The 18,470-nt window shown below is 39.3% G+C and overlaps 1 protein-coding gene across 1 annotated transcript in view; it reads right to left on the bottom strand.

Moving 5' to 3' along the window:
- LOC146834624 (vitellogenin-A2-like) overlaps positions 1-18,470 on the bottom strand; it is a 56,134-nt gene that overhangs the window by 20,370 nt on the left and 17,294 nt on the right. Inside the window, exons 16-23 of the mRNA XM_085602097.1 lie at positions 16,856-16,975; positions 16,575-16,764; positions 16,332-16,425; positions 9,029-9,214; positions 4,326-4,473; positions 3,487-3,712; positions 3,188-3,360; positions 2,248-2,805 (exon numbers count right to left, since the gene is read on the bottom strand). Of these exons, the coding sequence (XP_085458223.1) occupies positions 2,248-2,805; positions 3,188-3,360; positions 3,487-3,712; positions 4,326-4,473; positions 9,029-9,214; positions 16,332-16,425; positions 16,575-16,764; positions 16,856-16,975 (1,695 nt within the window). The remainder of the gene's footprint in view (positions 1-2,247; positions 2,806-3,187; positions 3,361-3,486; positions 3,713-4,325; positions 4,474-9,028; positions 9,215-16,331; positions 16,426-16,574; positions 16,765-16,855; positions 16,976-18,470) is intronic.

Here is an 18,470-nt window from a genome sequence, read left to right as displayed (position 1 = left end):
TATCAAGCCTGATGCATCATGTTCAACACTGGCTGCATCATTTAGAAGACTGTCATTGCCAACATCCTTCCATACATCTGCAACCAAGAACAGAACCTCAAGCAAAACATAAACAACATGCAGGAGAAAAGTCTCCAAGCTGCAAACGAGGAATTGCAAGAAGAACGAGAAGGGATGAAAAGCCTACACCTACTCTGGATCCAAAGGTTGGAACAATATCACAAATTAAACCCAGCAGGTCACTGCTCCAGTTCTGGAAGGAGCTGCAGAATCATCTTTCCAAGAAGGGCTCCATCACTTTACTTTCACCACTGCCATTTAATCTAAGGTGCCCCCACTCCATCAGTACCCCATCTCTCGTGATTACCGTTCATTCTACTATTAGCTTCATAAACCTATTTACTTTGTTACCCATCTTCACCTTATTTCAACAAATCCTATTTCTTCTCACCTATATATGTTGTAACTTGTCTCCTGTACAATGTTTCGTTGCATTGTAGTTAGATTTACACTTTATAAATCATATTAAAATGTACTTGATCATCACTTGAAATACCACTAATATTTCACATTCCAAAACATATTTCACATGAAATTAAATACCCGTAAATAATGTTTAAAACTCAACTTTACTACTAGCTTAAACTTAAATAGTGCACATCCATTCTTTCATTCTTCAGATAGGATGCCATGGTCTTCTGTATTACAGGTGAAGGAGGGGTCAACTTGAATGAGTGACAGTCTGTATTCATTCATTTCAACTTGACAGCCTCTGTTGAATGAGTTTCTAGTTTATCTAAAAGGCTTAAAGGGGGATTCTTTATCCTAATTTCATATATGTTGTTACATCCAATTATCCAGAACAAATACCATTTGGCTTGCAAAATATATCATGAAAAATGAGCTCTCATTTTATTTCAAAGGTTGCATTGGTTAAGAATTATGGTAAGATGGATGAAATGGAAAAGTAGAAATGCATGGTAAAAAATAAGGGCTATCTATACCTGTTCTGCTGAATATTTTAGCTTGGCCAGTTTGATTTAAATATGCACTGTATTTACAAACCTTTTATGACAGCTTATAGAATTTTTAGGTATTGGGAAATTTTACTTATACTCTAACGGAGGGTCCCTGTCTTAAAAAATTATGATATCTTTTGAACATGTTCTCACAATACAGTGATTGTTTTTTGCGTAGTGTTGCTACGGTATAGCTGTGGGAAATGTGGTTTGTATGTGACATTAATATTCTATAATTAAAAACCTTCCTCAAGTCAGTATACATTATCAGCAATGTAATCACCTGGAATCACTGCTGAGCACATACAGACTGTTTAAAAGCAGGATGGCAAGGAGGTAAAATCACAAACGTGCCCCTCTGAAAGTGAACACGCAGACGGATCTAAAGAACATGAAGAAGAGGAGGGAAAAGTACATAGGCAACACTAATGAGAGCTCTTGGGAGAAGCCATTGATGTACCCAAGCAAAGTATTACTGAGGTCAAGTTTTCGAATAATTGAATTGAAGATTCTTCACTGAGTATACTACATGAGGCTTCAGGTAAAAAGAAGGAATTGCAGGTCAACCCCTGCTCATCGCTTGAGAGAATGCTGGTCAAGAGGAGCCTTCATACACATGCTATTGAGCTGCCCAATCATACAGATATATTGGAGAATGGTGTGTGTGAATCTGAAAGCAGCATTCAGACTTCCTCTGGAACTGAAAGTGCCTACTATACTTTAGGGCATGTGGGAAATGAATGATGTCACTATGTATACAGTAGTAAATAAAGCAAGTGTACAGACATAGTGTAGTCACCCCACACCCATTACTGGAGCATTAGCATTAACTGGTGAACAATGGCTGAGAACGCAATGTATGACAAAATACGCTGCCCAAGGGTTATGATTTGATTTTTGGAGTTTGTTTGGAACATAGTGGGCTGAAGTACATACCTCTAATTAACAAGTGTTGAATGTCTAGGAATCAAAATGAATTAACTATATGAAGAATGATGATACAGTGTAGACTTTGTGCTATGCTCCATCTTGTTAGGTGAACTCGATTTTCTCTGACTATACTCCTGTATGACTACTTGAGTTGGATGTTTGTTTCAGGTTAGCCCCACAGGGACTGCACATGAAGTCAGCTCAGGTGCAGATAAATAGACTCATCCTTGAAAACTACTACTTTAATATACCTTTTCAAAATGACATCTTTCATATCACAATCAAATCAGTACATTACCCGTTTCCTGCGGGACTCGTTGCTACTGCTGCTGCTGCTGCTGCTGCTTGCACTGCTAATGCTCCATTGATTCCTGCGATTATGTTGATGTTGTTGTTGGCTTCCATGGTGAGAAGTTTGATGGCGCCTAAGACTTTTTCTTCTGATGCTGCTGCTGCTACTGCTACTGCTGCTACTGCTGCTGCTGCTACTGCTGCTGCTACTGCTGTTTTGTCTCTTTTTGTCTCTGCTCTTACTGGCACTGTTTCTGCTGCTGCTGCTACTGCTACTGCTGCTACTTTGACCATTGTTCTTTCTAGACCTTCTGCTGTCCTTTTGCTGCTTGCTTCTTGAGGGGCTGCTAGATGATGATGATGACGATGATGATGATGATGATGATGATGATGATGATGAGGAGGAGGAGGAGGAGGAGGAAGTAGAAGAGGAACTAGATGAACTTGATAAACCTTTCTTCTTTCCAGCCTTTGCAACCTCAGCAACATTCGGAGTATGCTCCTTAGAATGTTTGTTTTTACTCTGATTTTTCTTGTCTTTTTTAAGCAAGCTTCCATTTCTAACCTGCAAACAGAATAAGAATAGGAATACAAGATCTTGTAGTTGCTTTGCAAAATAGCATCAGTTTTTGTTGGTTTAACAACACTCTCTTGCACAGTTACATAATGTCAAAAGGCATTTGGTGTGACCAAGGTAATTTTTCACAATGCACCATACACTGTTATTTCAAATTATGTTCTTGTGATTATTAAATATGTAGTGTAACAGATATACACACTATAAATTAATACAAATTTAAAATAAAGAAGTATGCAAACATATTTGTCGATGTTGGCAAAAGTTTCCTCAAAATATTTATAGTGAATTTTTAGAAAAGCATGTAACATCATTTATCATGTCTAAAAACAACTACTTTAGTGGGCTAGTATAGTATTATGCCACCTACCGTATATTCTTCATCAATTCCCAGAATCTTCTTCAGCTTCATTTGAACCACAGAGTCTTCAAGCTCTTCACCTTTGTTCTCCTCCACAGTTACCATGGTGATTATTTTTGAGGCCGCTTTAGATCCTGCCTGGACCTCTAGCATCAGTTTCTCGATAGCTGCATCTGTATGAGCTGTAAGCAACCAGGGTAATTACATTATTTCATACAACCTTTAATATATCTTCAGATATCAATTATGTTCAACAGTCTGCACCCGAACACTAAAAAGAAATTTCTCAAATGTTGTGATAGCTGTACCTGGTTTTATGATAAGCTTGGCTTCATTCTCTCCAATTAATTTGTACAGAGGTGAATTTCTGAGGAAGGCAGCATTTTGTGATTTGTACTCGAGGCAGACTTGGAAGCCAAAGGTTTTGGCCTTCGCACAAGCCTGATATGAATTAGTACTTCTGGCAGCAGAGTGGTGATCTCTATCTTCTGTGGAGTAGGCGTACCTCTTGGACAAAAGTTCAGATGATACTTCCTGATTTAAACATAGAAAAATGATTATTAATAAATGTGTTTTTAGTGTTTGTATATGTAGTACGTATTGTGATTATCTTGCTAGTTCTGTGCATTTTGTGACTATGTAGGTAACAATGGTTAATTACTTTATCTCTCTGTTTGTCTGTCTTCCTGCACGTATAGCTAGCTAGTGATCATTGAGTCTGTCTATTGTGCTTGTCTGTTTATCTGTTGCTCTATGTCACATGCAAATAGAATTTCTTTAGAAGTAGACCCTATTTTGTGAACATGAAGTCAAAAGGAATACAATACCACTTTTGCAACCTATTTTCATGTTATTCTTTGACTTGGATTTCTTTTAAAATCCTACCCATTTATTGAATTAGGTGAAGTTCAGCATTTTAGCCATATTCATTTTTAAGTAAGTTTCACATCTGGTCACACATTATTCTGCTTTGCCCTGATCTGACATCTAAGTATTTGATTCAAAGTTAGCACTAAGTTTGAAACCTTACTTATTTATTATTCTTTTACATCAACCAACATTTGAACTATAAACAGAATTAAATTATCTTTACTGAAATGAGCATATTAATTCCCTTTTCAATTTGAAATAAAAAATGTCACATTACCATCATGCTGGCAGCCTCCGCTGATGACTTTCCTATTGCCTCAAAATGTTTCTTAAGAATATTTGGCACAGCTCCTTGTGTCAGTAATGGGGTTCTCTTGGCTGTATCCAGGTCTTCTACATTCCTTGTAACAGCAAACACCTGAGCTCTGGGGACACAATTGAAATACTGTGAATCTGTTGGATGGACTGGGACTGGGGCTGTAGAAGAAGTTTCAGAGGTGAGTTTTACATTATGTATTTAGGGGCAGATTTATCATTGACTTGCGTCACCCTTGCACCACGCAAGAGGGCGCAAGGACGATGCAACTACTAAGACAGATTTATCAAGCCACTTAAGGCCACCTTGCGTGGCTCTGCTTGGCTTGATAAATCTAGAGTAGCACGAAATGCAGAGCAGATCGCTGCGTTGCGTTATTCTACCCCAGGAAGGCGTTCCATGGGTGGATAGTGGGTGTTCCCATGCATCCACCCTTTGATTTTGGCGCATTCCCAGATTTACCATTGGAATGCGTCAAAATGCTACACCTCGCCAGGTGAAGCTTAACGAGGGGAAATATACTTATTTCTCCTCGTTATTTCCTCTTTCAATGTGTGCTGCATTCTGCCACAGAAGGATTGTTTCAGTGCAGGAAGGTGTCCCAATCCTGTCTGCACAGCAGGCACCCTTGCACCATGGTGTAAGGGTGCCTGCATTGGCGCTATGCAGCACATTGTGCATTAGCGCAAGAAAAGTACAGGAATGCACTGTATAATGTTAAATATGGCATATATCTGCCCTTTCATGCAACGCAGTGCAGTGAGGTGGTTTGCTGCGTTGCCCTGCTTGAAAGCTTGATAAATGTACCCCTTAGTCTTTACACAATGTGATACACTTGTAAGTTCCAGAAATAGAGGGAGTAGTGTGCCCACAAAGGAGTTCACATTGCAGATGTACTGATGGATATATATTTTGTTTTGTTGACATTTCCACAGATGCCTCAGATTCCCATGTACAGTAGCAATATTAAATTAATATACTAACATGTGCATCTGCATGCCCTTGAAGATTGTCCCAGTAGTGAAGCCGCAAAGTTGATATTTAATTAATTGACCCTTCTCAAGGATAACAAATGGTACTCTACGTCTCATATATGGCATCACCTCATGAGTGTTCTGATGCAGTTCTTGCTTCAGATTCTATCACAAAACTGGTCAGATTAATTATATAAACAAGTGTACTGGTAGTCACTTAACACATAGTTTATGTTCTCTTAAACTAGTTGATTATCAATGAAGGATTCTTTTTGAAGATTTCATTGTTTATGTTCATTCTATCTAAAAGCCACACATTTGATTGTGGCTTAAAACATGCACAACAACACTGGGGGTTACACCAGGAAGTGTGGTACCAAAATATCATTGTCAGATTATCATCAGATTGAAACATTTTGCCTAATAAATTCCTTAGAAAAATATTGCCTCTTGGAGTTAATAATTAAAAACCTGCAAGAAATGGACATTTTTGTAAATAAAATGCAGGGCACAATGTTTATGTTAGACCATATATTCTCATGTGCAGCCTTAGAGCTATACTCCTACTTACCTTTATGAAACCGATGAAGGTTTAAGAGATGAAGGTTAGAAAATGGAGAAACTGGTGAAATGAATCAACTTCACCCTAAAGATGATTTTTGGAGATGTGGGATAATGTGATGGAATGTTTTAGCTTACTGTAAAGAAGTGACAGGCTAAAAATCGCAGTTTCAATTGAAAAATTGACTGGGATTTCTTGTGGCAATTTATCCCTCAAGATTGCCGCATTTAACTTTATCTGAGCCTTAAATGGTAGCTATTTAAGCTGTCTGTGAATTGGTGATGGCTGCAAATATTTTAGGGCTTATCTCACAGCTCTAACATCTGTTTCATGGTTTGCTGATAACATTCTTATGGCCTTTTTAACATACTCATGGTGAAGGACATTGCCACATACCATCTCATCACTATGGTTTGTTTTATAGTATACTTGATACTACCTTGTATTTGCATATATAGTAGCTTTTTACATTTATTTTGATAGCGACAAGTGGCATATATTTTATAAATACCTCATCAATTAGGCACAGTATTCGTTAGGGTGAAGTTGAGTCTAACATGTAAGTTCCAGACAGAAGGGAGGTATAGCTAGGGTTTATTATCCATGGCCCATTCTGGGCAGTGCTCTGAAACTCAGCTGACAGTATATGTGATTAATGGCTCACGGTAATGTTTAGTTATCAAGGTCTAAACTGACAGTGTCATTTTAGTTTTAGTTGTACAGCTGCTAAGCAAAAGCTAATCAGGTCCATTTTTTGAGGAGTGGGTGTAGAGGGAAAACAAAATGAATGACCCTACCTACAAAAACCAATACTTTACTGCACTATACTGTAACTTATGGCCTTTCAACTTACTTATAGTGAAGGACATTGCCACATACCATCTCATCACTATGGTTTGTTTTATGTATACTTGATACTACCTTGTATTTGCATATATAGTAGCTTTTTACATTTATTTTGATAGCGACAAGTGGCATATATTTTATAAATACCTCGTCAATTAGGCACAGTATTAGTTAGGGTGAAGTTGAGTCTAACATGTAAGTTCCAGACAGAAGAGAGGTATAGCTAGGGTTTATTATCCATGGCCCATTCTGGGCAGTGCTCTGAAACTCAGCTGACAGTATATGTGATTAATAGCTCACGGTAATGTTTAGTTATCAAGGTCTAAACTGACAGTGTAATTTTAGTTTTAGTTGTACAGCTGCTAAGCAAAAGCTAATCAGGTCCATTTTTTGAGGAGTGGGTGTGGAGGGAAAACAAAATGAATGACCCTTCCTACAAAAACCAATACTTCACTGCACTATACTGTAACTCTGTATATTTTCCTTCTCCATTTCAATAAACTCAGATACAAAGTTTTCTGTAGCAAAGAAACCTTCATTCTTGACATATATATGCATAAGTATAATGGTAAGGGGGATTTTTGGTAGGTAAAAACACAACCGAGACTGTGGAGTGTTTGCTCGGGTATTTGTTGTGGGAGGGCAAGGGTAGTAGAGTGAAAGGCTATCTTTGAATGGTACACCACCTCTCTGTATCGGTCCAACATAGAGAGAATGGTTGTATGCTTATTAGGAGTGATTCCACATTTTCAGTTGACAGCATTCACACCTAGTACAATTGTTCTCATGCATTCTCATTGAAACCAAGACTTCATGCCCATGCCTTCAAAAAATCAAATTTTAGATGAGTGGTGTTTTTTCATTTATCTTTAAAACGAAGGGAGCATTTCATGAGGCACAGCAACCGGTTAGACCATTCAGTCCCAAAGATGTTTTTTACTGTATGTTAGTCCTTTGTCTTACTAAAAAGGGATGCTCAGAACTTTGATAATTTACCAAATGGGCAATGAAACAGAATGTTATTAAAAGTATGTTTTATAAGGGGCTTCCAGTTTCTAAAGTTAGCCTTATGTTGGCTGTGGTTATTGATCAACCGAGATTTGTTGAGAAGTGGACAGGATTGTGACCTATGTATCCAAAGAGATAACATTGAGGACTAAATGACTGGAATCTGTTCTTTAATAACACTACTTAACCCTTTCCGTGCTCATGACGGAACCACTCCGTCATGAGCCACGGGTGCGCTGTGCTCATGACGGAGTGGTTCCGTCATGCCGCGGCCGTTGGCGGCCGCTCCGCCCACGCGGCGCTAATTCCCCGCCTGTGTGGGCGATTAGCGCAGTGGACGGAGTTGTGACGGAACCACTCCGTCATGAGCACAGCTCACCCGTGACTCGTGAATGAGTGGTTCCATCACGAGCACAGCGGCACTGCAACTGCGCCCAAACACCCCCAGCGCCGCGGCGGAATTCCTACTGCGGCGAAGGGGTTAAATGCCCTCTTGTTAGAGAATTGTTTAAGTTGTATCTAACCTCTGTAATCTTGCTAGGTGAAGCTACAACAACTTTGAATATAAATAACCCTTACTTTAACAAATTACAATAGCAAAGAAAACATTAAGGGCCGGATATATGATGCATTTTACCGGTCGCAAATGGCCCATTTCAAATTGGTGGAATGCTATTCACAAACGGGAAGGGGGCCCCAAGGTACCACTTCCCCTTTATAAATTAGGGCGCCAATATTTTTTCAGAGCAGGCAGTGGTTCCACAGCTTACTGCCCACTCTAAAAAAAATCTTTTAAGTTTAATTTCTGAAATGCATCCCATTTTCCTTTAAGGAAAACGGGCTGCATTAAAAAAAATGCTTTATTTAAAAAGCAGTCACAGACATGATGGTCTGCTGACCCCAGCAGGCCACCATCCCTCTGAGTGTCGGCCATTCTCAATGGATAGCAAATTGTGACCTGCCTCATGAATATTAATGAGGCAGATCCCTTGTGACCCATTTGGAAATCGCAAACAGTGTCTGAGACACTGTTGTACATCAGGTTTTGTGGCTCGCATATTTCAAGTTTCTAAAAATCGCACTGTGCGAGTCACAAACCCTGACAGTCGTATATGTGGCCATGAATCCATTAGTTATAGAATGCAGTCAGATCAATTTCTCAGGAACTATAATTAAAATAGAGCTTTTAATGATAATGAAACAAAACCTGGTCATTTTCAACAAATCCATGTTAATAATAAGTACACATTTTAAATAATAAACAGATGGAATACCTGGTTATTAAGAGTTCATTCTCCTGCTGGCATGGTGCTGTCTCAAACTTGATATTTTTGGCTTTCATGTCAATCTTGGCTGTGAATTTCATTGGAGCATTCGCACGAACCTTGGCATGAAACTCAATTCCAGCCTGGATGAGGTGAGTGTTGATACCCATGGTTGCCACAGTGTGCTTGTACACACTGAAAGAGAAATCAAAAGTACAATATGTGGTCATGATCTCACAATCAAGGCAAAATGACATTGTGGACCCACAGCAAAAGGTGGCCATTGTAGGTCTGCATTCATAGAATAGGAAACACTCATCTACCACCTATGTGTTGAGTATTTGTTAAAACAATATGTTTGACACTGGGGTTGTAGAGGATAGCCAGTAGAGTGAGGTAATATGAATCTAGTTTTAAAGTAGTGTACAAATTCATGTAGGTCCTGGCCTAAGATAATGTCAGTCATTATCACTTTATTTGGTTAATTATAACTATAACTATTATAGTACACTACAAAAATCATCATTTAAAAACAACAAAAGCACAAAGACAGAATTAATTTCAAATATTCCAACACACCATAAAATATGAGAATAAAAACACCCCCATCCTTATAACATAGAAAAAAGATTCTTGTGCCAATTCCTTTCACAGTTAACCTTATACACCCAGAGCATCCAATTAAGCATTCATCCCCTGATAATTATAAAAAAGTTCAAAATATTTCATATCTTGAGGCCCCGTTTTTCCCTTTCTGTAACCGCTGCAACTAAAAAACTAACAATGTTAAAAGTTTCCCATACATTGTGCAACATCTGTAAATATACTAAGGCAGTCCTTATCTGCACAAAACCCTTACTCTTTAAAAATCGGTATGGATTTGCAGATAGTAGTCGCAATTAATTATAAAGTGCAAAGTGTCTTGGGTAGGAAACATATCAGAGGAGCAACGACCCAAATCTTCCGCTCTTCGCCACTCCTGCGGTTCTGCCAGTAAAAAATGCAAATAATTAAATCTAAACCTTATTAAAAGAAAGCGGTGGTAGGGCTTTGTTACTTAGTTTAAATAAGGTTCTACTGCTGGTTTTTTTTTCAGGAGTGAATGGGCTCGTACCGTAGGTTTCATCAACTCTCTGGTCTCTCTTTCAGCTTGTGTCATGCATAAGAAGTGTTTCTTGACACAAGATAGATCCTTCTTTGATAGCTTATTTGGTGAATCAAACAGCTCTGGAGGCCCTAATTTCAATATTAACTTCTTAATATAACATAACCAGGAGTACTCTATCCAGAGATAAACAGTCCCGATCATCATCCATTTGAGTAACAGGCCATACCAATCAGATCTGACACAAAACCAATATCCAATTCCTGATGGATAATATAAGAAGGTATTCTCTACTATTTGGAGGTCCTCTGCCTCCTTACATTTTGCTCTATATATATTTAACTTGACTTGAACCGGCTTAGCCCCTAACCTGCGTGCTAAATCAAGAACCACTACTGTTGATCTTACCAAAGCGTTTCTTTTTGCTTTCTTTTGCGGTGCCCATGTGCCCTTTTAATCAAACCAGAACCCTAAGTGTGGAAAAGTGGTCACCTAGATATTTTGTTTCCTTTACAATAATGCGTTTTTAATTTTTGGGGTCTGGAGCCCATAATCATGGTGTGAGGTTTAGTCAAATTAACACTTAAATCCAGTGAGATCATAAAATCTGCAAAGGAACTTAGGAAACTGGAGCCCAATCGCTGAGCCCGCTAATAGAACCGCATCATCTGCATATAAAAGTGCTGGCATTAACCGCTCTCCCACTCAAGGGAAATCTTTACAGGCTATACACAAAGCAAAGTATAGATTATTAATATATAAAGTAAACAATAAGATAATGTGTTCTGCCACAGTAGATCGAGAAAAAGGGAAAGGTAGACCCACATTTAGGAATATTATGCTGGCTAAATATTCTTGGAGAATTAGCCTGGGTAGCAATAGAAGAACAACGTTTTACTTCTGAGATCCTTCAAGTTAAAGGCACTTGGAGAAAAGGATAAACATATACTAGGGGCCTAATTTAGAGTTTGGTGGATGGGTTACTCCTTCACCACCAACCTTCTTACAAGTGTGTTATATCCACCGCATTTGAATTAAGGTGGATGGGATATCAGTCACATGTGTAACACATTAAAACATCCGCCAAACTCTAAATCAGACCCTAAGTCATACTTAGGGTCTGATTGAAGATTTTAGATGATTGAAATCAAAGTCTATCTGTCTATCTGTCCTCTGATTGTCATAAATGAACAATTTCCTTTGTAGAGTAACTTTAGCACACCTCACACAGTGAATGTGGGCAACTTTCTCCAAAATGTGTAGTGGGACATTCCGAAGTCTGCAAAATATGTGACAAACAGATGACTTTGTATACTTTGATACTGCACAACAATGTCCATTCTGCTTGTTTGTTTAACCAATAAAAAGTGCAGCCTTGCCATTTAGATGAGACAAATGTGTAACATTTCTTATGTCAGAAATGAGTCTTAAACCATCACCTAAAATTATTTATAGCATTTGGTTACTTTGAAACTAATTTGTAACTAGCAAGTAAAGTACCATCACAGAATTATGTTTTTAGAGTACTTTACAATAAAGAACAGATATTGTAATTCACAGTGGGGATTTCATGCACAATGGAAGAGCAGTGTAGTATAGTCACATAAATACAATTCACAATTAAGCAAGTGGAAACCAAGTACACAGAATAGTACAGAATAGACGTTAAAAGCGAGGATTGTAAAATTGTGTTTCAGGTACTGCATTACTATTTTGCTGTCAGTAAAATTCACTCCCTCTCTGCATTACACTCCTATTTCAGGACAAACTCAGGACATTCCCAGATACTGCATTACCAAGCCCACCACTCAATCTACATGCTCTTTACCTGCACCAATATTTTCAAGCATTAAATTACTCCTCTTACCCATTTCTTTGACTTGACATATCACCTCTCATACCTTTTTTGGATAATCAATTTTATTGTGTTTTTAGTACAATCACAACCAATAAGATGAAAAACAAACATCAGTGCTAGGCATCAGGAAACGATCAGCATTTCGATGTCCAATCCAGAGTATTCCCACAATTGACGCCTGATCTTGGTGTGTTTTTGTGTACATCCCCTCGCTACATAGATGGGAGTCGCTTGTTGGGTGCACCAGCCCAACCCTTTGCGCCACATGTCCAGTGCAGATGGATGTGGGTACTTCCATAATGGGCTAAATCTCTTTTTGCCACTAAAGTGGCTATGCCCATCATCTTTTCATTTTCTCTGGTGTCACTCAGATCTCCCAGGACTCTTAGTAAAGCACTCTTTCATGTAATGGTAGTATGATATTCTAGGATTCGGAACATGGTATTGCTCACCCTTCTCCAACAATGAGCAATAAGGCTCCACACAGCCAAGTCATGTGATCAAAATCTGTGCCAGTTTTGCTAAAGGGGGGCAGGCAGAGGTTGGTGTCTGATCCACTACCCCGCATGAGCGTTGCGGCATGAGGTATGTGTTGTGAATGTATTTCATTTCGATCATCTGGAGCTGGGAGGAGATCCATAATTAATGGGGGGGCATGCAGACATTGTACCAATCTATGTCTTCAAGAAGGCCCACCCAACAATGCTAACTGCATCAAAGGACAGTTACCTCAGGAGGTTAGGAGCATTGAGTAATAAGGTTCTGTGTATAATGGGAAAACCCTTTCTTGCCAAGAGCCCCCATCAGGAGATTGGCCTCTAGTTGGCCATGCTCAGGTTGGCCCATTAACTCAGTTTTGCATTTTGTCTGTGTCAGAGCTAGAGGTCTTTATGTAACTGGGTATTTGACAGCTTGAATTGTGTCTGTACTTCCTGAAAGGTGATTAGTTATGTACCCAAGCGTAAATATCCTGATACTGTCCCATTTGGTGAACCCCTCCAAGTGTGAGCTTTACCGGATGAGGCGCTCCTGCCACAGGGCAGTCTGGAGGGTGGTCTACTCAACCATTCTGTGGAGAGTAATATCATTCTCCAGGTAAGAAACACCAGTTGTGGTATGTCAAGGAGGGTTTGGGGAATTGTGTACCCATATAGCAGTCCCATCACCTTATCCAGACCCAGTATGGAGAGTTCTGAGTGGTATGATGGGTTGTTCAAGCGCTTGCACATCCAGTCATTGATCACTAGTAGGTGGGTGACTGGGTTTTATTGTAATAAGTCGGACATCCCAATTCATTGGTCAAATGTTGAGAGCCGACATTTGGCCATGGACATGCAGGAGGCCCATATGTTGGTACAAATATATGTGGCCAGGTTCATGAATTAGCTGTTGGGAATCTTTAAAGGGAAGTTTTGAAGTGTGTAGAGGAAATGAGAGAGGATCAATATTTTAAATAGGGCAATAGATTTTAGTATATTGAGTGAAAAGAAGCGCAGCATATTAGGTCTGTTTTCATGTTGGTGGCTAAAGGGCTGAGGTGTAGGCTGCATGTGAGGTTCAGTTTCAACAGCCAGTATAACCTTGTTGGTAAGAACTGTATACTATAAATAACTTTTTCATAGCATGGACTGCAACTATTTATCCATTATTCTTTTAATTTACCTGCCTTTTTCAATCGCTTTTGTTGTACCTTCCTTATTCCCTTAGAGTACGCTTTCAACATGGCTCATAGATCCCAAGGGAAAAAGAAAGATACTTTTAAGAGGTTTTTCGTTTGCATCAATGGCATCCACTGAACCTATGTTTGTGGTAGCTTTGGTATAGCATGCATCAAATGCCTGTCGCCACTCACTCATCAGCCTGCCCTAGTGGCCCCACTTTCACTCAACTGGCTAGGTGGACTATGCTAATATAACACTCTCAAATTAGCACATTAGCACTGCTTACTGCCTAAAAGATTTCCATTGCCCAAGACCCACAGTTGCAGAGATTATTGTTCAGGTAGTTGATAAATAAAGGTAGTACCAACTTAATTTTCTATACCATTTTCTCTGCTTGTCCATTTCAGCACAATGAGAAATTGATAATATCCCTCAGCTATCATCAGTATCATTCCTAATATACCTTAGCTATCATCAGTACCATTGGTTTTAATATTATAAGACAGATGTTGTAAATCTCTTCAAATATGCACAGTTTATACAAATCAGAGGAAAGTGGGATACAGAGATAGTATGTTTCTAGTTTCAAAAGTCTTTTGCCATTTTACTAGGCCTATTAAATGCTTTTTTATAAAGACCCTGTCAGTTTGGAAAGCACTTTGAAAGAGCTTTTGTGCGTGTATGGGATATACTGGCACACATGCCAAATGTATAATATTTACAGCTTGTGGAACATTACCTTGAACACATCCCTGTCTTTCTTGTAATCTTGAACAGGTGGGGCTTGTGTTTTCTTCTGTGCTCATGAGTTATGTAGGTTCTCATACCAAAAATACCTTTCAAAATTCTCCTTAAAATTCCCTCTTATGTAATAAATGTAATGCACAGCTGATAAAGTGTTGTGTCGAACGTAGAAAAGGGGTAGGGTTGAACCACTCTCTTTCTAAGTGACACACACTCTATTAAGTCATCTAGGGACACACACTCTATTAAGTCATCTAGGGCCTTATGTAGGTGGGCTTGCATTTACCACTTCATAAATACCGAATCATACCGATTCGGTATTGATGAAGTGGTAAATGCAATGTAGGTAATGAGTCGGTAAATATTACCGAATCGGAAAAATTCGGTAATTACCGAATCGGTATTTACCGATTCGGTAATGAGGCATACCTTCCCATTGATGGGAAGGTATGCCTCATTACCGAATCGGTAAATACTGATTCGGTAATGGGGGAGCACATGCAAGGGTGGCAGGGTGTCACATTGACACCCTGTTGCACCCCTGATTCGGCCATGTGTGCACATGTGGCGCACATACATGCCCTAAGGGCATGTATGTCTGCCACATTGCACACTTACACGTGCACAAAAATGCTTTTTGTCACCTATTCGTCATTTACCACCAACCTTTAGTTGGTGGTAAATAACGAATCCCCACACCCACCACACACTCCCCCTACATCTCATTTCATGATTCGGTAAATACCGAATCATGAAATTCTCCCCCTACATCTCAAAAGCCAAAATACCGGTCGGTAACGGTATAATTACCGAAAATCGGCCGTTACCGACCGGTATTTGGCTTCCTACATGAGGCCCCTAGTATCAACCAGTGCTTCCTTTATCAACTATTGCCTCTCCTACTTTTTACTGAGTACAAAAATTAAGCAATAAATGTTTTTCTCCACTTTCAATTATGCCAGTTACATCTTAATGTTCTATGAATCATGTTTCTTCACTTTAAATTCCTCTCATTAAAACAAATAGCTGTATTTTTCTGTTATAAATATGCTACGTTGACTAAAGGTAACTGGGAACAAGTTGCCTGTTTTTTGTAAATATGACACTTGTAAATGGGATTACATTTAAATGATGAGTTTTATGGGATCCCTATAAACTAACGTTAAGTATTTAGTTCAATTTCCCCCCATTTTGAAGTGTCATATTTGCACACAGCTGGCATCTTACTCCCAGTGACTGGTAGACACTGTGCCATATTTATAACTGTAAAATACAGGCATTATTTTAAGTGAGAGAAGTTGAAAGCGCAGAAAAATGTTACATATCATGAACATTTTTTCAGAGCATTTTCTCCCATTTAAAAAAATGGTTAAATGTTTGTTTTATAAATGTAACAATGCCGTATATGATGAAAGGCATTCCAGTGCCTCAAGTACAAACGATATAGGCTCTCACTGTCACCCATGCACATTTATCCCATTCACACGTACATATGTCCATACATGCCAAAAGACCACACTCTCACTGACACATATGGTAGTCTTGTCATGGTGCCCCTAGTCAAAGTATATTGTTGAAACCAAAGTATCAGGTTCTATGGACATTAGGCTTAAAGTCGATGGAGCTGGCCGTGATGGTGTCTGGCAACAATGCGTGCGTTGCTTAGCTTTCAGTAGCTCATGATGAATTTCACAGATCAGAAGAAGCTCTCACTACAGAAAAGGTTGGAGAACCCTGACCTAGACACACCTGGCTAGTATTTGGAGTCTAACTGTTATATCTGACTTTTTATTATTTAAAACCAAATTGCTAGGATTATGGCACTTTTTGCAAATGTAATTGGAGAAGTTTAGAAAACAGTCACCCTGGAGATGAAGAATGATCACTTTTCCCTCTTACATTTCTGTCAGTCTTCATTGGATAATGATGGTATAGTTATTTTACCTTGGAGCTACATCAGCGTGAACCTGGATGTTAGACTCAAGAAGCTGAGCAAGGCTGAAATCCGAGGATGGAGAGGGAGACACTTTAACATCAGCTGTAAAAGAAAGATTAGTATTAAAACAGAAATAAAAAAACATTCAAAGCAGGCACATATCGCTGTGCATCACTAGTTCAATAACAGATTGTTGTTCTCAACACTCTTTCTTGATATAGGTATTCAATGAATTATTATTAGAAACGTACTGTTAACAGCAGCATTCGCAACAGCAGCAGAATATATGCTCAGTTCCATGGGCAGACCAACACAGGTGGGAACGATCTGTCGAACCTCAGCTGCCAACACCGGCTGGGCATATTGCCCAGCAACACCATTAAGAAGTTTGTTGATAACGGTCTTCACCATACTGTGCCTTGCTGCTGGTTCATTGAGAGCCTGTGGTAAATGAAATAAACCAAAAAATCGTTGAATGAGAGGTACTGCTGCTGTAGAGCGCTATGAGAATGCATAATTGAGCTGTGGTTACCTTAATGGCAGTCTGAATAAATTCCTTGTTAATGTCAAGGAAGGCCATCTCCTGTCCAAACAGTTTGATGTAAGTCGAGATTAATGGGGCATCTGCAGGCAGTGCCTTAAAGCCCAGCAGCTGTGGAAACAGAGAACACAAGTTGTAAGAAATAGAAACTGCTTTATAAAATCAAATTGCTTTGTAAATCTAAGTTCACAAAGTAATTTGTGTATGATGTAAAGCTCTTGAAGGTGGGTCCCATTTGGGTTGGCATTTCATAGGCCTCTGCCAGTAATTGGTTCCAGCATTGACTCTACTGGGCCCCCCATTTTAACTTAAATACTAGCCAGTAGAAGAGGTGCACAGAATCAGTGTGCACCTGAGATTCCGGCAACATGTTGAAAACTATGAGGAAGTGACACCCTCAGCTGCTTCTTTCAGGATATTTGCTTGAGGATCCTCTGTCTTTGCTGCAACAAGAGAGACCTGTTATCTCCCTGAGAGAGAGTGCTATAGGTTCTCAGACCAGCTATCCAATATGTGCTGATTGATATAGTCTTCCCAGGGAGAAGTTGGGTCTCTGGATGCCGCTACATTAGAAAGGGTTTTTAGGTTACTTATTGCAGTCCCTTAAATGATCTAATATAATTTTCCTATGTGCAATGTGATCTTTTGTTGTGGAATCTGTCACAGCAGAAGTCACACATTAAATAACTGGGTTGCAAGATCACCTATGTTTGAACTGTCTTCCCACTATTGCCTGAGAATCCTTCTACAAGTTTATGTAATGGAAACTATGGAAACCATTTAGAGTCTGGCAGAGCAATCGTCCTACTGTAATCCAGCAGTGCTCCTGTGCCACAAAAACTGAAGTTGCTCCATTTTATTTAGGTAGAGTTTCTGACCCTAGAACCTCAGCAGGCTCTGGCAAGGGAGACTCCTGATCCAGTCACCCATTCTTCCACACCCACATTCAACACCCTTTGTATGGTGATAACAGAGGGATAGACTAAGTACAAGCCACCTGGTCAATCAATCAATCAATCAATCAATCAATCAAGATTTTGTAAAGAACACTACTCACCTGTTAGGGTCTCAAAGCGCTGAAGACTCTACCATAGAGTACATATACCTTGCATTCCAAGGCCATTGATGTGCTATTGCCCTAATTTAGGGGCTTGTTTCAACAAGTTATGCTGACTGGTTAATGATGCATGGTGGTTGGTTGGCAGTTAAGCTCATATCATGTTAGCAGAAGCACTTTCATCAATATGCGGTTCACCAACAAGACAGAAATCTCTAACTCTGATGGTTGGTGCTCTGCCAGGGAGGTACAAACAAGGACCTCAGGTGCAAAGTGAGCTCTAAATTAGCTAGATTATGTGTAACTGTCTTTACCTCAGATGGGGCATAGTAATTGCACCTACATATTTTGTTCATATTGCAACGTTGTAAAATGAAGTGACCCAGTCCATTTAATGCCTAGCACATGCTAGTCACGCCAAATGACGTTTCAGGCACAGAGCAAGAACTGCCTTTTCTAAAAGGCTTGTTATCATTAGACAAACCCATTCCAGAATCCTTGTTCTGTTTTTATCCACTATTATTTTAAATATGGTTTGTGCTTTGAGTT

Source organism: Triturus cristatus, chromosome 4_2 (genome assembly GCF_964204655.1).
Source record: "Triturus cristatus chromosome 4_2, aTriCri1.1, whole genome shotgun sequence".
Lineage (NCBI taxonomy): Eukaryota > Metazoa > Chordata > Amphibia > Caudata > Salamandridae > Triturus > Triturus cristatus.
The sequence above is the reverse complement of the archived record's forward strand: the minus strand, read 5'-3'. Positions and strand labels throughout refer to the sequence as shown.